Here is a 21,957-nt window from a genome sequence, read left to right as displayed (position 1 = left end):
GTAGTGTGATTGTTAAACTAAATGTTTGTATACCATATTCCACTATTATCTTCAAATAACAGGAGGCAATGAAGGTTGATTTCAGGAATTTATTGCAAAGGTTAGACACACGCCAACACATAAACAGCTTCCTGATTAGTGTCACAGTCCTCAAAATGGGAAGAAATGTTGAAGATTCACACAGATATTCTTTCACTCGAGCCACACTGAGGAAAAGAAAATCCATTTAGCATTGTCTTGCAACTAAAAAGCTTTAGGTAGCAGAGGTCTCAAACTCATCACACAGCAGCACAATTAAGCCTCTAGAGAAAAGTGATCTCAGCCACTAAATTGGCTGAGATTTTGATAAGCATATTTAGTTGGGAGTTAAACTTCCAACTGATAGAACAGCACTACTAAAATATAAATAAAATGTGCAAATAAAACAGAGGAGAACGAGTTTGAATAAATATGTATTCTACTGTGCAAATTAACATCTCAGATATACATTCTACATCATCAGCAAAATAAAGTTTTGTTTTCTGAAACCATACCTGAACATAATGCACCTAGTGGAGTTGAGTTTTCCTATCTCTATGGAGGATATATTGGCAGAAGGCGTAAGTGATAAACACATGTAATTGAAACATGACTAGTAAGGTGTAACCACATTAAAAAAGAGGCTGGTGGAAAGGGTTCCATTCTAACAGTGATAGAGAACTGGGCTTCTTTTTAGTTTTGGCTTCGACTATAATATCTGTTGCTGATATTTCTCTTCTTCAAAATGGCGGAGCAGGTCCTCATGCCTCAAGCTCCAGGCCCAGACCAACTTTGTGACCACCAGCATTGATGCTCTTCCCATCCACGAGTGCTGAGAGGATCAGTTTCATACCTGACAGAAAAATGAAATGCATAGATATTTGTAACTCACTGAAAAGAGGTCTATTGTGTTTTATATTGTATAATGGGATGGTCCTTACCAGGCCGAAGGGTCTGAGTGTATCCAATTCCCACCAAGCTGGCATTATTCACCTTAGCCTAGAGAGAAAGCATTACAATCACTTATCCAATATTAAGAGTGTTCAGATAGCACTTGATATATCGGATGTACTTCAAATGTATGCAAACAAACAAAAGTACAAATGAAAAATATGTACATTTGCAAAATGTCCTATCAAGCTTCTTTTTTTGTTTACATGTCTGAGACACCCTGCTGTCAAAAATTATGGGAAATAACTTATTTTGGGAATAAAAAGGCGACACTTACAGATATGGAGGAACTGGAGTCTAACTGGTATTTTGCAGCAATTCCAAAGCGAGTGCCGTTGCTTCCTGCTGTCCAGGCGAGATTCACAGCAGTCTCCAGGTTGTCGTTAACCTTCTGGTAAATGGATCCACCAAACTCTGAACCATCATTTCTGAGGGGTAAAAAGAGCAGAAAATTGCACCATCAGTTGCATGTCAGGATTTTTTTCAAACCTTTTCCTCTCACAAATAACCTCATGATCAATACACATGAAAGCTATTTGTAAGTTATTCATTAAGCTTGGTTCCAATATTTGTTGTAAAAAATTACTTACACATTGGTATGGAGCTGGAAGTCTCCGGTCTTGTAACCAACAGAAAAGTTACTCTGGGTCATCTTTGATTTGGCTGAGTCAAAGGTCATCTGGTAGCCAGCCAGCCAGCCCTCGTAGCCGGCCACTCCAGATCCATGGATGGTAGGTCCAGCAAAATCCAGATCCACATCAACACCAACATTAACGTATTCCCTTTTGTAAGCCGTCTTGACCTTGCCGCTCTTCTTGCTGTAAAATAATTAAAAAAACAAAAGTGAGGAAGTGAACAAAAGCTGTTCTTTACACAATGATTGTACGTCATGATTTCACAACAAACATAACAGCTTACCCAGTATTTGGTGAAAATGTAGTGTCAAAAGTGAGTTTCAGTCCTTTGGTGATCTACAAAAGAGATAAGTCCATCAGTCTCATTCATTTCAGGGGCTTTGCATTAGTAGGATGATCAGCAACATAGCAGAGTTTTGAATGTACCTGATCCTCAACACAGATCTCAGTGCCAAGTGTGTTTTCTGTGGTCCACTTCTCTGCGAACGTCAGCCCGTACTCAGCCCACTTGTACTTGGTTTCCAGGGTTCCAGTGACCTTGCTGGTGTCTACATTGGATGAGCCGGACGTTTTGAACTCCTAAAGTGAATCAAAGAGGGCATTAATCCTACTTGCAGACAGTCATTTACTACTTAAGAGAGTAAAAACAGTACGAGTCAAATACAAATATTGTCAGAGATTTTAATATCAGCTGAAATTAATGTTTAAACATAAACACACAACATGAAAATTATTCTAAAATATTTCACCATTACCAAAATATGTACTGAATCAGGACTTGAAAGTGCTCTCTGAGAGACAAATAATGTTTCTCAATGACCTTGAATTAATTTCTTGCAGTTTTGAAAGCTACTTTCGTGATACTTAAGAGGCCAACATTTACGTTAATAACGGTATATCTGTGATAACCTCAAATCAGCTTAAAATACCTGCTATGCATTATTGTATATTAATAGTAACAGTTAAACCCACCACTCCACTTGTAGACTTTGTCTTCACATCAAGCTTAACCAGTCCAAAACCTGCAAAGAAAAATTACAGTGAGAAACTACTTACTGGGCCGACCTGTCCTCTTAGGGTCAATAAATGTATGAAATGGTCTTTTATCTTGCTTTCACTTACCATATCCCTTATTGAAAATGTCCTTTGCTGATTTTCCAAGATCTGCATATGTTGGAGGAACTGCCATTTTGCCTATCACAAAAAGAAACATTTCAGAAGGTGTTATTGGTGAAAAAGGACCATAAATGTACTCATGTATTCATACATAGGTGTATAGAAATGTCAGAAGAACCGCATCTGTAAACCGTTAACGGATTGTATCACATGACAGAATATATTGCAAGGAGCCAATAGTTCTAAATTATTATTCCTTATTTTTCCTATCAATATTTATATAAATGCAGAAAAAAAACCTAAATCTGAAAAGAAAGTGTCCCGTGTAGTAATAATATATAGTATGGATTTGGAGTCAGCAATTCCCATGATATTAAAACTTTTGAAATAAACGGAATTTACCTTCTAATACAATATTTATGTTATGAAAACCAATTTATGACACATCATCAGCAATAAAAAAAAAACAATAGCATTAAATCCACTATTATGAGCAAGAAAGTATTACAAATTAATATTGGTTTTATATATTCAGTCTATGGTTTTGTGTCCCTACAAAGGTTATATATTAATGGTCCCTTAGTACAACCCTGTGGTTAAGAAGAGCAATGGCTAGGATGTGAGCTAACTGTCCTCTGACTGCTGAGTATAGAGTGATTGTCTGCTAACAGTCTAACCTAAAACTAACTCTTCCAAGGACTTTCAACAGTTACACTGCCACTGCCAAACACCTGCCCCACCTGACCCACGGTCTCCATTACTCTTAGATTATCACGTCCTCTTCTTCATTGTCAAGGTTAGGCCGGTGGCTAGCAACTGTCTGCTTACAGTAAGCAGGTACACGACGGTAACGTAAGGACTAAAGGCGTGTCAGCATACCGCGCAAAACACCATATAATGTATATTTACCATTACTAATACAATTCTGCATAAATATGTTAAAAATAGTAAAGCACCTGTTTTCAGAGTAACATTCACAATAACATGATTCTGACAATTTGCCCGAAATAAATTTTTAGGGAAAATTGAGGTTCTCGTTTTCTTTCAAATATAATTAAAATAAACATTACACTGGTGTCTGCTAAAGTATTTTGAAGCAGTTTCAACACACGAGGGGGGTAGGGGGCGTTTTCTAGCTAGCAAATGGGAAGATTGATAAATACGTTGCCGATATTTAAACAAACTAAAACATTAGGAAGCTCAGTAAATATACGGCCTATTACTTACCAAGTATTACTTTTGTCGCTGATTTTTCTATCAACTTGTGAAATGGGAAAAGCAGCAGGGACCGGCCGGTGTGTGTAGGACGATATGGAGGAGACACCGCAACAAACAACCTGCTGACCTCGGAGCCGAAGGACCCGCATAGGTGTTTATCTTGTGCCTGTCTGAAATCGAAAAGATAAGAAGATTTCATTATTTTCGGACAGTTGATTTAGTATTTATTCCATTGTTTGGCAACAGCAATCATGATTCTTGTCAAATGTAAAATACGTAATTTGTCATGCCATACGTAATTTTACCAGCACACCGGCAAGTGTAAGACCTCTAAATCACCATGGTTACCAATTCGCTAATTAGATTTTGAACTACTTGCTTTTCTTTGTTCTTGAACTATAAAGGAAGAATAAATCGCTATACCAGGAAAAAAAAAATAATAATAACAATTAGAGTGACTACTTCAGAAAAACATGTCTTTGTCAAAAAGAGAAATGGTACCTTATGTAACCCTGTTGTCCAAATTCTCGGATTCCAGCTTCATACATTTGTGAACCCGGACACATATATTAGAGTTGTGGAAAAAGTGAAACATTTGAGGGACGTCATCTTTGGCTTTAGGCTTTGGCTTTAACACTAAACATTTTTCACTATTCATATTAAGTAAGAAAAAAAAAATTGCAGGCCTACCTGAAACTAACACAATATTTATCTCCCCTTTATTAAACTTGTTTCAAAGACTTCCAATATGTCCACTAGAAATCTAGGGCTTTGTGTTGGATAAAATGTACATTCAAAATTAGCTTTCTGCAGTTTAACAATCTATTCAACTCTGCTGAAGACTAATCACATTATCAATATTTGTATACTGCATTCATTATAAAAGAAACAAGAAAATGGACTTTGATTTCAACTCTTTAATGATGGAAATGACTGACTGTGAAATGAAACAAGTATTGTGGCTTTGCGTGAGCATTAAAACAGAGCAGCATCACTCCTCAATGAAAGGATGTGTTATAGACTGTCAACTCCATTGAGAAATACAATGTTTTTAACATGCTGTAATGACCACATCAATTAAAACATGTCTCTTAATACAGTGGCAGGTTTCACTCAATTAGATGTAGAGGCCTATCTAAATCAACATAACACTCAAAAAGCACATTGTGTTTCAAATAAATACATAGTTAAGAGCAACTGTAAACCTATTTCTCCATGTGCATGTTGCTGTAACACTGTATATGAAATATAAAAATACCTATCGACGGTTACAAAATGAAATAAATTAATATTAACAGGTACATACAAATTTGAGGTTCATTTGTAAGAACTACATTTTAAGGTAAAGGATGTTAATCATCTACACTTTATGATGATTTAAAAAAGCACTATACAACTATCTCACATAAAAAAAAATGCAACATTTCTACACAGAGAAATCTATCATAACACTCAAGGTAATTGGCAATTGGAATTATATTTAAGACAACTGGAAATACATCTTTGTTTCCATGATTTTGGCTGAAATTATCATACTTTTAACAAACTGAATCTTTTATTAAGCCATGGATTAGTGTCAACACTTAGTAACATTATCGAAAACGTAAGCATTATTTTAAGGAATGACAAAGACTTCCAAACAACATTATGTAACATCTGTTTCTCAAAATGATGAACAATATTTTTGCTATACAGGAAAAAGCAACAGTGTAATGTCTTACTGAATATTGCTTCAACAGTGGTCCATATAGTTTTGTTTTGATTAATTATAAAGTTAGACAAAATGTTAAGATCCTAACCTTGAAATGACCAGGGATTTTAAATTGCGCAGAAAATGGCCTACTGCTGTGAAAGATTAGGTACACGAATGCCTGAGAATTTCTTGATGCGGCTTCCTTTTATCATGTGCTATCAAAATACTATAACAGGCTTAAGAGTTAGTCTTTAAGTTGGGAAGTACTTAAAAATGCATAAAAGGACATCCCTTTAGAGGAGAAATAAGAAACTAATACATTAGACACATCCTCTCTGTGTTCACCATAAAAAAAAAGAAGCTGAGTTTTGATGGGGCTTTTAAGAAATTCTGTCAGATTTGAGTTTGATCTGACTTAAAAAGGTGACAGACAAGTAGAAGAAGGTTAGAAGAGAAATCCTAGTAGAACATAAGAAGGTATGGCTCAGTGTATCCCATCAGGCCTCGGTGCTAACAGGATCACAACAGGAGTCTTTGTTGATGAAGACATCACACACCGCCTCAGTTGGCAACTTGACAAAGCAGACTAAACAGCAAAGGCTAAGAAGTGTCTGACAGAACCACTGCACCAGCTCATTTTCCAATAAACTTCCGAATCACAGTAGGTCTAGTGAAGGGCCAACAGTACTCGTTGGGGACGGGCCCGTTGACGTTGCACTCAAAGAAGGAGAACATGGGGAACCAGATGCGAGCTCTTCGACTCTGCTGGTAGGCCCGGGTGTTGGCCAGAGTGTGGTAGTACAGGAAGAGTCTGGTAGTGATGTAGAACGCTATGAACACGTCGATGGAGTAGTGTTCGTGTGCAGCCAAGATGAAGAAGATACCAAAGAGATTTAAGACCCATGACAGTGTGTGAATAAAGTTCCAGCTTCGGGGAGTGTCTGTATGAGAAATTAGAAAAAAGAACGGTTTAAGATACATTGTTATGTTGCTGTTTGGAGTCTTACTACGTTATCCACAAATCTATCATGTCCTATGTAGACAGATTATTTCTGACCAGGTAAGACTGAGAAAGGCTAGTTATAATACCAGTGAAGGACACTGGACGGCAACAAAAGGTTGCAATGTTCCCAAATATGGTTACAATGTTTCTTCTTCATGATTTAGTACTTAAACCCTCTGATGTGACAGTTTTTAACAGCTCATAATTTCATATCAGTTTATATATATTTAGATATTTTTAAGTCAGGATAAAAAACTGCAAATTGTCTAGAATTTCAGCTTTAAAACCATCAAGCCTTCAATTTAGACTTTCCGTTAATTCAGACATCCAATAAAAACTATAAAGCCACATTTTAACGCAATACTTTTTTGGTGTTAAAAGTATTCGTAACCCAATGAGTAGCAGACACACATCTCCTCTAGAGCTTTAAAATGACCTAAGGCTTCACTTTGGTCTTTAATAAATCCAGTTAAGTTATTGTGAGTTAATATCTGTTATCCGTGTCCATTTTAAAAATGTTGACAGTTTAGAAGACTTCTGAAGTTCAAAGTACTTTGGACTTAAAAGCTACTCACACTCTGTGACAAAGAAGTTGAGCAGAGTGATGACCACAGTGTGCCCGCTGAACATGTAGTCACCACATGTATGCACGCCTGTCAGGGTCATCCCAAATCCGCTCCAGATTGCCACAGCTCGCTGCAGTTTGGCCCACGTGTCACCATACATCTAGATGGAGAAAAGTGAAAAATATCAGTGCAGTGAGCTTTCAAAGAGGCAGCATTTTACATAAGAGTAGACAGAACATGCATTATGTATTACCTTTCCTGAGCATTGCAGGTGCTGTCCTGGCACAGACAGGGAGGTGACAAACATGGTGATGCAGCGCAGCATGAACACTGTTCCCATGAGGCTGCACATGCGCCGCAAGAGGATGGACCTAAAAGCCGTGTGACATAGTTAGCTTTCATAGCATTGATTTAAGGGACAAACTTTAGGCATCCGAAATGAATATCACTGTGGTGGTGTAAAATGTGCGCGGATATAAAAGTACTCTACCTGTGTTTATGGAGCAGCAGAACCAGCAACCAGACATTACACAGGATCACCCCACAGGCTTCAGCCATGGCAAAGGCCCAAGGTATTCTAGGCACACTGTAAAAAAGAAAAAAGTAAAAATACTATGGTTAAGGTTGAAATATTTAAGTACTCTTAAGCTGCAACTGCCTTTAACGTGTTTTATAATGCCAAAAGACATTTCCCTGAAATCAGTTCCCCCTTAATAAACTTCAAACGCTTAAAGCTGTTCATAAACAATGGGTCACACTGTAAAGTAGGTCACTTTTAAAAACACTCAAATGTTCTCTTTGCACCAAAGTAAACCCCTGAGGAATATGTGAGGACAATTATAGAAACTTGCTTCAAGGAAGTAGGGCAATTATAATGTCCACCATCTGCTGTGATATCCTGATTTATATGCATTTGATTCACTTTCTTTATGGCATTTCACAGCTGACCAATCTTTTTTTTTTTCATGGCTTCTCATTGCACCAAGTCAGGTAAAACCTCTTAGTAGTCAAACACCCACCTGTCTAGGAAAATATCTGGCAGTGGAGGGTATGTGCGCATGTCAGGCACCCTCTCATGCACTATAACCATGACAAAGGATGTGAACCCAAACACGAACACCACATAAATGGAGCTTAGCGCCGTCTTCCAGTACTCAGGATCCAGGCGCCTTGGCTGCTGCTTGTACTTTCCATTAGTGTACTGGTGATACTCCTCTCCTACTGGTGCTGTGTCAGTGCTGTCACAGTCTCTGGTTGGGTCACCGTTACACAGCCAGTCCAAACTACCTCCAGACCCTGTGGGAGAGTGGCCATCAAAGGGAAGACCCAGCTCCTCCAACACTTCAATGTTCTGTTTCTGTAGTTTGCGTATGGACACCATCAGCCGCTTGATGTCCCCCAGCACTTTGAGCTCCAGAGGTGGTGAGCGGAGGTCGTACTCGCTGAGGGCGAGCAGACTGGTGCCGTCCAGCCGGTGCTTGTTGCACAGCAGGTCCACATAGTCACAGAATCCCTCTTCTTTCAGCCACTTGGCGACGTGTTTTGGCGTCCAGCGACGGACACTCAGTTGGTTCATTGCCTCCTCACTCTGAAGGCTGGAGAAAAAAGAAATCTCATAATTTTAAATCAAACAACTGAGCTATCCCTTAGGTAATACCAGTTCCTCATTGACTTCCTCACCCACACACAAAGGAATCTTAAGGAGAAGCTACTTAGGCAATCCTTACTTCTGAATCAGCAATAAATACTCCTAACAAACCTTGCCACATAGACAGAACACAGCTTAACTTTGAAACAAATCTCTATGTCAGGTTTAAAATGAATCATTATTAGCATATCGCAACTTTGGAAGTGTGCAAATAATTAAGGCAAACACTGACAAGAATTTAGCACACACCCTAGAATCTAGGTGAAGGAGCAGACTACTCCTAAGGGCCAGATATTGACTTGTACTAGTTAAGAAAAATTACTTGTAACCCATTGTTCCAAATCCTTTTATTATTACTATGGAATAAAGACTAAAAGGAGTCATTTTAGTTTAAGCTTAACCTTGGTGTCAGTAGAAACACCCTGTTGAAGTTTGTTCCAGTATTGCCTAGATTAATATATATATTTAAAAAGTTAGCTCGTCTTATCTAAGGGTTTCATGATATGATGGAACTGCGCATCCGTGCAAAAGCAGCAGCACGTAGACAGTATCTTTGTCCAGAAAGACACCCACCTGCACTAACCCACATCACTGGCTATTTATAAGGTGCGGTCAGGAGCTAATTCTAATAACCTCTGTCAGTATCTAGTCAGATAACTAGCCGAACTGCTGGTGGTTGACCATGAAAGTTACACCAAACATACCCGAGGTAGGCATACAACCAAACAGACCTTTTTATTCATGACAACAAATTATCCCAAACAGGCTAATTCAGCACTAGCTAACGTTAGCTAGCAAGCTATATTAGCTAGCTTAATCAATGCGCTCACTCACCCGGACTGAGATGTGACAGAAGACGATACCTTATTTATTCAGCTAGCTAGCTAAATGGCATCTAACAAGAATCTGAATAAAACCTAGTAGCCTTTGCTCCAAAAACATGGGCTTGTTGGAAATCATTTCGGCCCGGCTTCGCGCTGTTTAGCACAGCACTGTTGACACACGTCGGTAATGTCCAGTGTAGCTGCGCACGTAAAATCAGCTACACAGGGTTTGGCTCATGCTGACCAACAGTGACACCCTCTGGTGAAAATAAGCTACTTTATTGTGTTTATTTTGCAGGGGAGTTATAGTTATGATGTCAAGAAATTAAGTATTTGTGCAATTAAATGCCACGAAGTACCACACATTTAATATTAGAGATATAAAGGTCCAAGGTTTCCTACCATTTAGATTTAGATGATGGGTCACTGATCCAAATTTAGATCAGGGACATCGGACACACACCTGTCCTTGTCAGTAGCAGCATAGTAACGTCTTAACTGAAAATAAATGTCGGGAGAATAAATCATACAAATTGGTAGAGAATAGTATGTTGTTATGCAGTCAACTGTGAGTAATGTTCAGAAAAGTAATGCAGTTTCCCCTGCCACTTCGTCTGTGAAAGATTTGGTGAAGGTTTTATTTGGAGGAAAAAGGTTTGGCAATCATGTGGATGAAGTTTGGCCTAACCTGTTCATTGGTGACATGTAAGTTTAAATATTCCTATTCCAAAACAAAAGTAATTCTAGAGTTTTGTGATGCTTGTTTTGTTTCTTGATATAATCCCTGTTTCCTCTGTCAACAGGTCAGTGGCCAATGATCGCTACAGTCTGTGGAAGCTGGGAATCACTCACGTTCTGAATGCAGCTCATGGGAAGATTCACTGTCAGGGGAGTCATAACTTCTATGGCTCCTCTGTGGAATATTATGGAGTGCCTGCAGATGACTCACCATCCTTTGACCTTTCTCACTATTTCTTTCCCTCTGCTGAGTATATTCAGAGTGCACTTGACACAGCTGGTGGTAAATATCATGTTGCTTCTTTTCAGTCAGTTTTATCTCAGGCCTCTCTACAAGTCACTATACTCTAGTATCAGTTTGTGCTTAAGGTTTATTGTCTTGTGTTTTTTCTTTCTCCACAGCTCGGGTTTTTGTCCACTGTGCAGTTGGAGTGAGCAGGTCGGCCTCCCTCGTCCTGGCCTACCTTATGATCCACCAGAATTACACCCTGCTAGAGGCCATCAATAAGGTCAAAGAGCACAGATGGATTTTTCCAAACACAGGATTCCTCAAACAGCTTCGTGCTTTGGATATGAAAACACGCAAATCATCATGAGCAATTCTTTGTACTGCAAAAACAAATAGTTTTTTCTAAATTACAGCAACTCAAACACTTGTTTTCCTCAAGACAAATAAAGAATTGCACTTCTGCCAGTAGAGGGAGATACTGTACGTCGTCCTCAGTCAGTTTGTTTCAAGAATATGGCTCAAATCTTTTGCCCCTGGTGCTGCGTTTAATGCGAATCATGCTGCTTGTCCACACGTTATTGATGCATATTATAATCAGAGATCGGTGTATTCATCTCATTCACCTTGGGCAAAATTCATTTTAAGACATAACATAAGGCCTGACTGACTAATTTAACCTTTGTTCTATATTCATAAAAATGGACTTTCTCTACGTTTGTGTTGTCTGTTCATTCAAACGTTGAGTTTATAATGCAATGTAATTAGCTGTTACTACATCTAAAACATACATTTGCCTGAATGTTCAGTTTCATTATCCTCTCAACTTCTGTCTTGTGTTTCCAGTGGTTGACTGGTTATTTCTTGGGATTTGTTATTCCAATTTTATGTAATAGAGTCAAATGCTGAAAAACCTTTTATACTCAATATGTCTTCTGAGAACATACAGTGATCTGCATCTTGATCTCATCAGAATCCTGCATTTACCTAATACTAGAATATTAGGTGGGATATGGTCCGACCACACACTCCCCTGATGCATCAATAAGCAGATGTAGCATGTTGAATAATCAATCAATAACTATCTCCAGGTCAAAAAGACCCGGAGACATTTATTGACTGATTCTGTATATAACATCAGAACAGACTTTCCACAACAAATCAATTTACATTCTACATACAGTTCATGACCCTGAATGAAAAGAGGTCATTATATTTCATGGAGGTTAATTATGTTTTTCTTAAATGTAAAAGCTGGAATGAGTGAAATTGACCTGCAACATAATAGGAGGGTTAACAGAGAAGCTTTGTGAGGGCTGTTTGAAGTCATGTGTAGCCAGCGGCAAAGCTTAATTTTTTTCCTCTTCAGCCAATTTGCTCTCACAAGATATTTATGTCAGAGCAGTAGCTGCATCAAGCTGTTGCAGTATATCTGTTCCATAAATGCAGCATTCAAGTGGAATTCCTGCCATCCTGTATAAACAATGCACTTAAACATTTCGTCCATAATTGCATCCAATTATCACTGCTTTATGGAATGATTCATCTCTCTTTGAGCCTTATTAAATTAGAGTCCCACAGCGGTGGGAAAAGCTGAACTCGGGCTGCTCTGTTTGTTGTGCTGCCCTCTGTACGAGTAAGCCCACACGCTAGGTTAAGCACTAAATTGGGTAACTGTCCAGTGACAGCAGATAAACACCTGCTCGTACAGATCATACCGAGCCAGAGCTGACGGGAACTGCTTTGAAACAACAAACATTTGGACCAGTTATCAATACAAGATTTGGGAATTGAACTTAACATGTCAAACTTGAAAGGCAAGAGAGAAGAATATCTTAGTGTGAAGGATCTGCAGAAGGTTTTGGACTCATGCAAACTGCATCTTAGTCAAGTTGATGAAGTCTGGCCGAACATCTACATAGGGAATGTGTAAGTATACATTTTATTTCAAACTTAATGAGTAGTGAAACCTGTAAGTTGTAATTTTAAACATCCATGATCTTTTACATAACTCCTGCAAATGATTGAGTTAAAAAACATTGTGCTGTGAAGCTTAGCATTCACATCCGTCTTGAACCTCTCTCTGTCTCTTTGTGTTGTTAGGGCAGTAGCCCAAAACAAGACTTCCTTGCAGAAATTAGGTATTACTCATGTATTAAACGCTGCTCACTCCAAGCGAGGCAGCGTAGGGAACCAAAGCTTTTATGGCAACGACTTTGTGTATTGTGGCATTCCAGCAGATGACTCTACGCACTTTGATCTGGATGTTTACTTCAACCCTGCTGCTGATTTCATTCATAAAGCGCTGAAGACACATGATGGTAAGACTCTTCTTTGTTCACAATAATTGTTTTTATATTGCACAGTGAATGGTATTTCTTTAACATTTCAAAAATACTGAATAGTATTTTATTTTTGCATGTCTAGTTTCCCTCCCTAAACCCAGTATAAACCCACCACTCAAGTTCCATCGTGTCGTCCCTTCAATGTCACCTGTCACCACAATGGAACACATCTTGTAAAGGAATGTAAATGTATTTTCAGCCAGCAGTAGTAATAAGGGTCTTACCTTGCAGAATTTAAGTCTATAATGTGACCATGGCTCCTTTCAAATAAGCTATCAGGCGGAGGACAAGTTGGGATTAAAGAGACAGTCGGACCCGGCCTGCAAAGGGACCTTAAATGAACATTGAAGAATGAATTGTAGGCACTATTTTTAGCTCAAAGCAGGAAAAAAAGAAAGGCCACAGCTTGAGACGGGCAGTCATGTATGATATTAATAAGACTGAGGCCTTTCTCTAATCCGTCTTCTACACACTCCCTCTCCCTTCATCTTGTCTGTTCTTCAGGGAAAGTTCTGGTGCACTGCATCATGGGAATGAGCAGGTCATCGACCTTGGTGTTAGCGTACCTCATGATCTACCATCAACTCCCGCTCAAGCGAGCTTTGCAGAAATTGATCCAAAAGAGAGCCATCTACCCCAACAGGAATTTCCTGGCTTTGCTGTTGGATCTCGATCTTCAGCTGACAAGAAAGGAGAAAACATGTCAGATCCTGTAATCAACAAGAGTTTACACTTTCAGCCCCACAGAAGCAGCCCGGTGCCTAGGGATAGGGATGCCTGACTGATTTGATTTCAGACTGAAATATATGGATTGTAATGAAATTTGTTTTAACTGTATTAACAGTGATATAGCCTGTTGGCCTGTCACCTGGGAAATCTGCAAACATAACATTGAACTACACCTGACTACAATACTCTGCCCAAAGTGTTTACATGGGCACATATTAACATGCTTAATGTCAGTGAAGGGAGTGAGTACAATGTGTCTCAATTAGCTGCATTAGCTTCTCAAGGTACTGCTACCATGGTAAAGGACTTTCTATTTTTATTGTTTTTTTTAAAGTTTTATTTACAAATACAGAATGTCTTAACAAAATGACAGTTGAAAAATTAATTGACCAGTGTGTAGGATTTAGTGAAATATAGAGCGTTATTTGAAATATCTTCCACCCACCCTTCCACGTGAACGGCCACAGCTTAGTTCTGGGCTTTTATAGAAACATGGCGGTGCAACATGGCAGACTCTGTGACGGGGAACACTAGCTGTGTTGATACAGTATGAAGGGCTGATGCTAATGAAAACAAAACATTTGTTATCATTTTAGCTGTTTATACACTTTTTGTAAATGTAATTACGAATTATGTTCTATTTTCTCTATCTATTACACACTGGTCGTAATGTAAGGCAAAGTGAAAATACACAAAGACAAATTCATGCTAATGATAAGGATTCTTTGTGACTATATTATGTCATTCAGTTACCTCTCATTCTTGTAAGATCTTTTTCTTCAGCACTTCACTTTGTGTTACGGCAGAATGGACCAAATGTCTTATGGGAAATGTTTTACAAAGCAGAGTTATTTTGTAAACTCTGTAAACGACTCATTGTTCTGCAATTCAACATTCAAACTCGAAATTGAATCAGTCTACAGACCAACTTCTCATTGTTCACTGTGTAATATTACTTTGTGTATTCATCAAGCTATTTGAGCTGATCATCACTGCACATCACACGGTTTCAAATCCTTTGAATCTCTATGAGCCAATCCTTAGAAACATTGGAAAACTCACTTACACCGTGCATCTGCTTTATAGCAGTGATTGCTACCTCCAATTATCTCTAAACTTCAAAATACCACACACATACTACACACATATACGGCATCGTTGTGTTGCTGAGTTGCACATTTAATTCCAATATATATGTTTTAGCTATGGCTATTCTATGTGGGTACAAGTAAATGTAGACCATACTGTTAGGACTTTTTGCAAAGAATGAACCTTACATCATAGATCTTTTTTAATTAATGTATTTTATTTTTCAACTTTTGTGTAATTCTTTGGTGCTTCAGACAAGACTGAGTGTTGTTCTAAGTGTCAACCTTTAATATTTGTTTCTGTTTTATTCACTAAATGTCCATATATAAAATAAAAGAGAAAATCCTTACTTTACCAAATGTCCATATGTTGATTTAAACACATTTCACTGTAAACTCAGCATATGATCTAATTCTCTTGCGGTTATAAAAGCAATGTCCTATCCTCCCTCTTGTGTTGGTAGCTCGGATAACCTTAAAGGAATGCAGAAGATGATGCCAGAATTATTTTTGGGCTGAGATTCAGATGTTAAAATAGCATAAAAATGTTGCAGGGTACATTACCAAGGAAAACGCAGACAGTTGTGCTGTCGACCTACATGTTGCTCTTGCCGAGAGACATTGGAGAGCAACGTTTCCAGCCAAGGCAAGTGTACGCTAACAATATGTTGTTACAAATGTGTTGCAGATAGAAGTCCTTAAAAGGAATATGTATTAAAATGTATTGATTTAGACTAGTCTATACCTTTGTATGAAGGTATACATATTTATGAAGCACTTTAATAAATGAGGATGTACTGTTTGGCATTTCCTGATGGATTATTACACTTTCTTCTTTTATTAATTTGCTCACAAATCCAGACGAGGCACATCCAAAAGGCTAAAGAGGGAAGTGTAATTCATAAAAACCACCAAGAAGAGGCCCGGAGGAGGTAAAAAGCCATTTTTATTTGCCCTCCATGTTAACCGTGGGCACTTTCCCATACATAGCATCTTTAATTACACAGAAGTAGAGCAAGAAGGACAGGTTAGCCTAAGGGGGAGGCTATGAAAGCAGCGTTGCAGCTCAACATGTGCACCAGGGAAATCAGTTCTCTGCCCTGACTGCGGGAGGGAGGGAAGGGTTGTACTTATAGATCAATGAGGAGAAAGAAGAGCCTCGAGGTAATCCGGGCGCATGTTGTATTTGTGCAAAAACACACTTTGCTCTGCCTTTAACACTCACTCACTCATATGCATGGAGTACAAGCTGGGTAAGATGCAGCTTTTCTTGCAAAAAACGTGACACACTGTGCACATGCAGAGAAAAAGATACAGCTATTGTGAAGTTTGAATCCATATGTGATGGCAGCTTTACAAAAGGTCACTGAAACAGATTTGGTTTCAGCGCCTCATCCCTGTGGACACGACAATAAGTCTCCAAACCCTGAGAGCCACATTACGTCTCCACACACCAGCAGAATGCTAATCGGAAGCTAAGCTGCCATGGGTTTCTTTACTATTAGAATGCATACACGTCGCTGTACGTCCTCAGCCTTGAGCAGAATCACACAGCTAACTAAATGGATGCTAATGTATACAGTATGCATAAATCCAATAAGCCCAGTGTGTAAATTGTAAATGCACAGGTTGGACTTGCCTGCAGGAAATGAAAAGCTGTTTATAGGCCTTGAATGCCAATTTTCTCTATCTCTTGTGGTAAATAAGCCCACATAAGTGCTACTGAACTGCAGATAAAATAATGAGAGCGGCATAAGGTCATCCTACAATTATGTGTTCTTTTGGTCCTTTGCGGCTGTGGAGTGCATTTATTGGCATAATCATATTCTATATTTAAAGGTGATAAGCCTGTTTGCCCGATGTTCTATTCACTGTAATTCCCCCATTGTATTTCTCTTTTAGTCTTACCGACCTTCAATAAAGCCTATTAGAGGTGTTATTAAGCCTTCAAAGACAATCAGATGTTGTCTGAAACTATAACCGCATTTCCTTAGACTTTAAGTGAGTAAAGCATACTTCCCGAGCCTTTTGATGACATTTCAGCTTATTATTATGCTTTCCAGAACCGGCCAGATATGTTGCGTTAACAAATAGCTGCTTTAACTCCAAGTTAAACTCAATCAGAACGTTGTATGTGACACTTCTATGCGACAGGTTGTAAAAGCAGAACTATCCAGACATGCCCAGAGGCTTCAGCTGCCCTGAGCAGGCAGACGACAGGTATGAGACCCCCCCGGTAACAGAGCTCCAGAGACTGATGTGGACAAAGACAGGCACCAGCAGCCATCTGGATAAAGTTCAGCCCAGGATATATATTGGAGACATGTGAGACTAAGCATACTAACAATGGTTAAACAAATTGTTTCTAACTATGAAAGGGATTCAAAACTCTAAAACAATTAAAAAATAACATTTGAGTGGAAGAGCAGCATCAATATTTATTATTAACAATGGACTGCAATGGAAACGCGACTCGTTTAACATTAATAATGAACAATGGCCCTTTACGCTATGGTGTTTTTATTGGATGTTTCTGCCGTCCCCTATAAGAAGGTATGATAAATGTCTCATTTTTCATATAAGATAGTAGCTACTGAAGGTTTGCCAGGTTTTGACCCCATGTGTAAATAAACGATCCCATTGTAAGCATTTACCAATGTGATGCTTTCACACTAGCTGTGTTTAGCATATTGGCTAATCTGTTGCCTTGCTGACCCAATGCATGTTAACACGGTTTTATCAACTTTAGACTACATGCTTAATATTACTGAAGTTGCTTACTTTACACAAATTAGTCGTGGAAGTATTTATTGCCAATGACATGTGTCTCAGGTTTTTCTGTCACCCCAAATATACTGGAGGGGAAATTTACTTTGTGGTGTGAAAGAACAGGAAAAATACAATCTTCCAATATAGGTCCAAGGGATGCTCTTTGAAATGATAAACCCTTCTTTCCCTTATCTACACTGACGGACAATTGTGCTTTTCCCCCTTAGGTATGCAGCCAAAGACAAGAGGAAACTCCTGGCTCACCACATCACCCATGTTCTTAACGCTGCTGATGGGAAGTTTAACGTGAACACGGGCCACAGCTTCTACAGAGACACCAAAATCACTTATCACGGAGTGGTCGCTTTTGACATGCCATACTTTGACTTGAGTCCCTTCTTCTACCCAGCGGCCAATTTTATCAAGAACGCTTTGAGCTCGCCTACAGGTGAGAAGCATTCACTAGACTCGAGATATCTCTAATCATTTTAACACTGGACTTGGGGGAGACATATTTTTCTGCAAGACAAAGTACAGAAACATTTATCAGTCAATTCCCATTACAGCAGCCCCCAGTTGTGTTAGTCATTAAAATGCAAATCAAACACTAAACATAATATCAAGCTAATATCTTTCCCCCACGGTAATCTTCTCATAAACTCAGACCTTAGCCAGGAAAATTGGTTTTAAATGGATTGCCCTGGTAATTTGTAAGCAACACTTTTATTGGACATGGAAATTACACAATTATGTTTGTGGCCTGTTATGCAAAGCGAAGTCGGTATCTGACATGACAGTAATAAGATGGGGCCTCCTCATTCACATGCTGGCTGATCGGGGGCTCCAGTGTGTGGCGGGCCCTACAGTAATCCCCCGAAGAAATACACAGACGCCAAGACAGTTCAATTACGCGCTCCTATGCGCCCTAATCCTCAACCCCGATAAGGAAGCAGGGATTACTGTGTGTAGAAATATTTGTTGCAACATTGTTGAAAACTTTTAGTCGGGAGTTAGAAGTACTCCTCTCTGTGATGTGCATGGTTTTTAATCCACAAAGGAGTTACAAATTAGACAGTTAGAATAAAATTCACCACAATAATCCAGTCATTGCATGGTTGTTAGTACAGACATGGAGCTGGTAGACAGGATGAACTGTGGTCTGATCAACAGGAATTAATGCTCAGTTTTTTGGTTTCCATGCAGGTAAAGTGTTTGTCCACTGTGCGATGGGTCTGAGCCGCTCGTCCACCTTGGTCCTGGCATACCTGATTATCCACGAGAACATGACGTTGGTGGACGCCATCAAAGCTGTCAGCGCCAACAGGCACATCTCACCGAACAATGGTTTTCTGGAGCAGCTTCGAGAGCTGGACAAAAAGCTGCACTACCAGGGACCAGTGAGGAGCTCCAGTGCCTACGGGCGGACTTGAGGGCAAATCCATCCATCCATCCATTTCAATGACATTTTTTTGTTTGAAGTACAATGAAGATATGAATGTAAACCAAGTTTTTTGTAAAACGATTTCCATTTTTTTGTGAAGAAATTAAAGTTACTTACAATATAATAAAGTTCTTCACTTGTAATGAGAACTAGTAACTAAAAGAAAAAGTGAGGTGATTCTAAAAAAGAATATTGTCTGTGTCGACACAGCTTTAATATAATCCTAAAAGCACATAAAAGGGCTGTGAAGTTACAAACGTTGAAATACTACTTCTTAATAAATTCAACAGGTCTAAGGAAAGAGCAGCTACTGAAAGGACTTGAGATCAACTGTCATCAAAGAAGACATGTTCAACATTTGAGACTCTGTGGATAAGAGACCTTCAATATTCTCTTGAGCTTTCATGCTGGGAGATATATGAGAAGATGGAACACTTTTCTTTCTGTGTGCTAAATATGCTAAACTACAGCCAGGACAGTTTAGCTTAGCATAAAGACCGGAAGCAGGGGGAAACAGCACGCCTGGCCCCTCTACAGCTCACTAATTAACACATTATATCTCATTTGTTTAATCTGTACACAAACATGAATGTGTTTCTCATTAACTCTCAGAAAAAGTCAAACAATTCTCAAAAAGCTCTGAGAAAAATTGGAAATGTTAACATCAATAATTCTATGACAAATGGCAATCTAATCTGCGGTAAACATAATGGTCAGTGATGTTTGCCTAACTCGGAGCTACTGTCCAGAAATAGAAAAGGCATTCTTTGAGGGGTTTCAGCACAACTTCAGTCTCCATGTCCATTATAATAAGGAAATATGTCACCAAATGTTTTTAATAGTTTTTGGATAATTAGGCAGTGGGTGAATTCATTAAATCCATAAATAAAATTATAAAAATAACACCAGCATTATTCTTAAAATAATCTGAAATAAGGAACAGTCGATGTGGTATGAACTGACTCAACGTGGCATCTTCCTCAACATGTTTTGAATCCGACACTATTACAACTGTAATCACTGCTGTGGTTCTGTGGTTAAAGTTGTCACAACACAAGCAGCATGGCTTCTGTCACAGCCATCTGAGGAATAAATAGTCCACACTCCTCCTGCCCAGACTCTGGCATCTTCAGCTGTCACGCTCCAGCGGGACTCAGCCTCTAAACAACACTGATACTCTGCTCAGATGGAAAACAGAGCGAGCTGCTCCAATAAGGTCAGAGTTTACTGTGGTTCCTTTCCAAATGTCTGCAGGAAAGAAAAACTAGCAGAACAGCAGAAAGAACTTCTCAAATTCTCCATCCAGGAACATCAAGTATTTGGGGAAGTTATCCAACTGTTTTGCAAGTGTTGAGCTGAATATCATTTGTGATAATTATACGACAACACTCAAGTGAAATACGCAGATATGAGCCCAGAGGAGGAGTCGGAGTATCAGACACCGCCCACCTGCGATCTGCTCTTCCTTCTGCTGAAGAACAGACGCCCCACCGGAGCCGTCAACGAGGTTTGGCCCAACCTCTACATCGGAGACGCGTAAGTGACATTCTCACTTCAGGGCCCCGCTGCAATATGGTGATCTGATTGTGAAAGTGTTGCTGCAAACAAGCATGTATTTGGCTAACTCATGGGACAAATATAAAATCTGTACATTTGAGTCACCAGTGATGCATTTGCAAACATACGCTCAGAGAGCTGGCCAGAAAAATCTCTAAAGGCAGCATCCCCCGTATCATGTCTTGTGTTGTTTAACAGGGCTACAGCGCAGCATAAAACCCGGTTAGTGGATCTGGGAATTACACACGTGGTGAATGCTGCAGATGGCCCCCAGCACATTGACACGGGGCCATGTTTCTACAAAGACACCAACATACAGTATCATGGAGTGGAAGCAACAGACTGTAAAGATTTTGACTTGAGCCCATTCTTCACAGAGACGGCTGATTTCATTCATGGAGCTCTGAGTCAGAGAGGTAGGCCTACCATTTGAGCCACAGGAAACAGATTTGCACATTACGTGAGGGGTGTAAATCTGCACCAAATGTTGTGGTATAAAATGTAACAAGATGCTTCTTCAAGCTGGAAATCTGATTGCAACGCCAAATACATCCTATTAATTATTAACCAAAAATTCAGAAATTGTGAACAAAAAAATGTAATGACTCAGCTGCTGCCTGAGAACTTGTACATGAAAGTCCTCATGGATATCTAACTTAAGTTCATGTAAAGGTGTCCAAAAAGTACATTTGTGACTAATTGAGGAGATTGGCAACTCTGTTTTATAATCATGAAGACATTCTCAGCCAGGCATTTTTTTATGTATTAACTTTAATTAAATAACTATCACCTATTGTATTTCATTTTTGCACCAAAATCTGTAAGAAAAAAGTTTTTAAATCCTAAAAATTAAGCAACTTAAAAAAATGTCTGTAATATTTTTTATATTTTACAAGCGTATAGTCAGTTTTTCTCAACCTTCTAACTCAATAGCTTGTTTTCTTGTTACACCCCTGGCCTGCACGATGAAAATACAAATATAAACAAAAGCTAAAACGTCCCTTATAATGAATCACATTCTGTATGTATGTTATGTACAATATTTAAGGTGCTCTTGTCTCTTGCAGGTAAGGTGCTCGTCCACTGTGCTCGAGGAATCAGCCGCTCTGCGACCTTAGCGCTGGCCTACCTCCTGATCAGAGAGAGACTCAGCCTGGTGGAGGCTGTGGAGGCTGTTCGGAGGCACAGGAACATCCTGCCTAATGTCGGATTTCTGAATCAGCTCCGTCACTTGGACTCTTCCTTGGCTCTGCAGAGGAAAACCACAAAATGTCAAGCAATGGAGAAATAAACTTGTTTCTAATTACATGTTGATACAGAAAGAAAAAAATGTTTTCATATTGTTCACAAATTATTTAAAACCCCTGGCTGTCTTCAGTGTCAGGATAAATA

The 21,957-nt window shown here is 39.1% G+C and overlaps 5 protein-coding genes and 1 pseudogene across 10 annotated transcripts; 4 read left to right on the top strand and 2 right to left on the bottom strand.

The window, feature by feature from the left end:
- Positions 1-75: 75 nt before the first annotated feature.
- LOC307024859 (non-selective voltage-gated ion channel VDAC2-like) lies at positions 76-10,092 on the bottom strand. The gene is made up of 10 exons (XM_079659313.1): positions 10,075-10,092; positions 3,948-4,104; positions 2,727-2,798; positions 2,577-2,626; positions 2,031-2,183; positions 1,888-1,940; positions 1,560-1,787; positions 1,247-1,397; positions 960-1,017; positions 76-871 (listed from the first exon to the last, which is right to left on the bottom strand). Exons 1-10 carry the CDS (start codon positions 10,075-10,077, stop codon positions 780-782), a joined length of 1,017 nt encoding a protein of 338 aa, XP_079515439.1. The 5' UTR covers positions 10,078-10,092; the 3' UTR covers positions 76-779.
- samd8 (sterile alpha motif domain containing 8) lies at positions 4,841-13,411 on the bottom strand. 3 transcript variants are annotated; one of them, XM_079659312.1, is made up of 6 exons: positions 13,206-13,411; positions 8,220-8,795; positions 7,691-7,786; positions 7,454-7,571; positions 7,210-7,360; positions 4,841-6,572 (listed from the first exon to the last, which is right to left on the bottom strand). In XM_079659312.1, exons 2-6 carry the CDS (start codon positions 8,774-8,776, stop codon positions 6,265-6,267), a joined length of 1,230 nt encoding a protein of 409 aa, XP_079515438.1. In that variant the 5' UTR covers positions 8,777-8,795; positions 13,206-13,411; the 3' UTR covers positions 4,841-6,264. The 3 variants fall into 3 exon arrangements, with proteins under 3 accessions (XP_079515438.1, XP_079515437.1, XP_079515436.1); XM_079659311.1 differs by lacking the exon at positions 13,206-13,411 and adding an exon at positions 10,075-10,170; XM_079659310.1 differs by lacking the exon at positions 13,206-13,411 and adding an exon at positions 9,683-10,010.
- LOC307024866 (dual specificity protein phosphatase 13A-like) lies at positions 10,177-11,351 on the top strand. Its single transcript, XM_079659326.1, has 3 exons — positions 10,177-10,377; positions 10,476-10,693; positions 10,813-11,351. Exons 1-3 carry the CDS (start codon positions 10,229-10,231, stop codon positions 11,004-11,006), a joined length of 561 nt encoding a protein of 186 aa, XP_079515452.1. The 5' UTR covers positions 10,177-10,228; the 3' UTR covers positions 11,007-11,351.
- On the top strand, positions 11,498-13,665 carry LOC307024408 (dual specificity protein phosphatase 13A-like; annotated as a pseudogene). The gene is made up of 3 exons (XR_013810586.1): positions 11,498-12,565; positions 12,740-12,957; positions 13,486-13,665. The product of XR_013810586.1 is annotated as a dual specificity protein phosphatase 13A-like (transcript).
- Positions 13,666-13,696: 31 nt separating this feature from the next.
- On the top strand, positions 13,697-19,933 carry LOC307024863 (dual specificity protein phosphatase 13B-like). Of its 3 annotated transcripts, XM_079659319.1 has the most exons (5): positions 13,697-15,444; positions 15,660-15,730; positions 16,953-17,123; positions 17,795-18,015; positions 18,771-19,933. In XM_079659319.1, the coding sequence occupies exons 3-5, from the start codon at positions 16,978-16,980 to the stop codon at positions 18,995-18,997; spliced, it is 594 nt and encodes a 197-aa protein (XP_079515445.1). In that variant the 5' UTR covers positions 13,697-15,444; positions 15,660-15,730; positions 16,953-16,977; the 3' UTR covers positions 18,998-19,933. The 3 variants fall into 3 exon arrangements, with proteins under 3 accessions (XP_079515445.1, XP_079515446.1, XP_079515447.1); XM_079659320.1 differs by lacking the exon at positions 15,660-15,730; XM_079659321.1 differs by lacking the exons at positions 15,660-15,730; positions 16,953-17,123.
- A 253-nt stretch (positions 19,934-20,186) lies between these two features.
- Positions 20,187-21,873, top strand: LOC307024865 (dual specificity phosphatase 29-like). Its single transcript, XM_079659325.1, has 3 exons — positions 20,187-20,544; positions 20,764-20,981; positions 21,633-21,873. The coding sequence occupies exons 1-3, from the start codon at positions 20,417-20,419 to the stop codon at positions 21,854-21,856; spliced, it is 570 nt and encodes a 189-aa protein (XP_079515451.1). The 5' UTR covers positions 20,187-20,416; the 3' UTR covers positions 21,857-21,873.
- The last annotated feature ends 84 nt before the right edge of the window (positions 21,874-21,957 follow it).

This window comes from Notothenia rossii (genome assembly GCF_949606895.1).
Source record: "Notothenia rossii genome assembly, chromosome: 11".
Lineage (NCBI taxonomy): Eukaryota > Metazoa > Chordata > Actinopteri > Perciformes > Nototheniidae > Notothenia > Notothenia rossii.
This window is presented reverse-complemented; position numbering and strand designations above follow the sequence as displayed.

Bases quoted from the DNA above. Each gene is read 5' to 3' on its own strand.
- LOC307024859 (XM_079659313.1), bottom strand. The intron at 2,184-2,576 runs GTGGGTTTAACT...GATTCACTTTAG, and splicing joins CAAAGTCTACAAGTGGAGTG to GAGTTCAAAACGTCCGGCTC. The intron at 872-959 runs GTAAGGACCATC...TTTTTCTGTCAG, and splicing joins CACTCAGACCCTTCGGCCTG to GTATGAAACTGATCCTCTCA.
- LOC307024866 (XM_079659326.1), top strand. From the start codon at position 10,229: ATGCAGTCAACTGTGAGTAATGTTCAGAAAAGTAATGCAGTTTCCCCT. The intron at 10,378-10,475 runs GTAAGTTTAAAT...CTCTGTCAACAG, and splicing joins AACCTGTTCATTGGTGACAT to GTCAGTGGCCAATGATCGCT. The intron at 10,694-10,812 runs GTAAATATCATG...CTTTCTCCACAG, and splicing joins TGCACTTGACACAGCTGGTG to CTCGGGTTTTTGTCCACTGT.
- LOC307024865 (XM_079659325.1), top strand. From the start codon at position 20,417: ATGAGCCCAGAGGAGGAGTCGGAGTATCAGACACCGCCCACCTGCGAT. The intron at 20,545-20,763 runs GTAAGTGACATT...GTTGTTTAACAG, and splicing joins AACCTCTACATCGGAGACGC to GGCTACAGCGCAGCATAAAA. The intron at 20,982-21,632 runs GTAGGCCTACCA...TGTCTCTTGCAG, and splicing joins TGGAGCTCTGAGTCAGAGAG to GTAAGGTGCTCGTCCACTGT.
- samd8 (XM_079659312.1), bottom strand. From the start codon at position 8,776: ATGAACCAACTGAGTGTCCGTCGCTGGACGCCAAAACACGTCGCCAAG. The intron at 7,572-7,690 runs GTAGAGTACTTT...CACGGCTTTTAG, and splicing joins CTGCTGCTCCATAAACACAG to GTCCATCCTCTTGCGGCGCA. The intron at 6,573-7,209 runs GTGAGTAGCTTT...TTTCTCATACAG, and splicing joins CAACTTCTTTGTCACAGAGT to ACACTCCCCGAAGCTGGAAC.
- LOC307024863 (XM_079659320.1), top strand. From the start codon at position 16,978: ATGCCCAGAGGCTTCAGCTGCCCTGAGCAGGCAGACGACAGGTATGAG. The intron at 17,124-17,794 runs GTGAGACTAAGC...TTTCCCCCTTAG, and splicing joins AGGATATATATTGGAGACAT to GTATGCAGCCAAAGACAAGA. The intron at 18,016-18,770 runs GTGAGAAGCATT...GTTTCCATGCAG, and splicing joins CGCTTTGAGCTCGCCTACAG to GTAAAGTGTTTGTCCACTGT.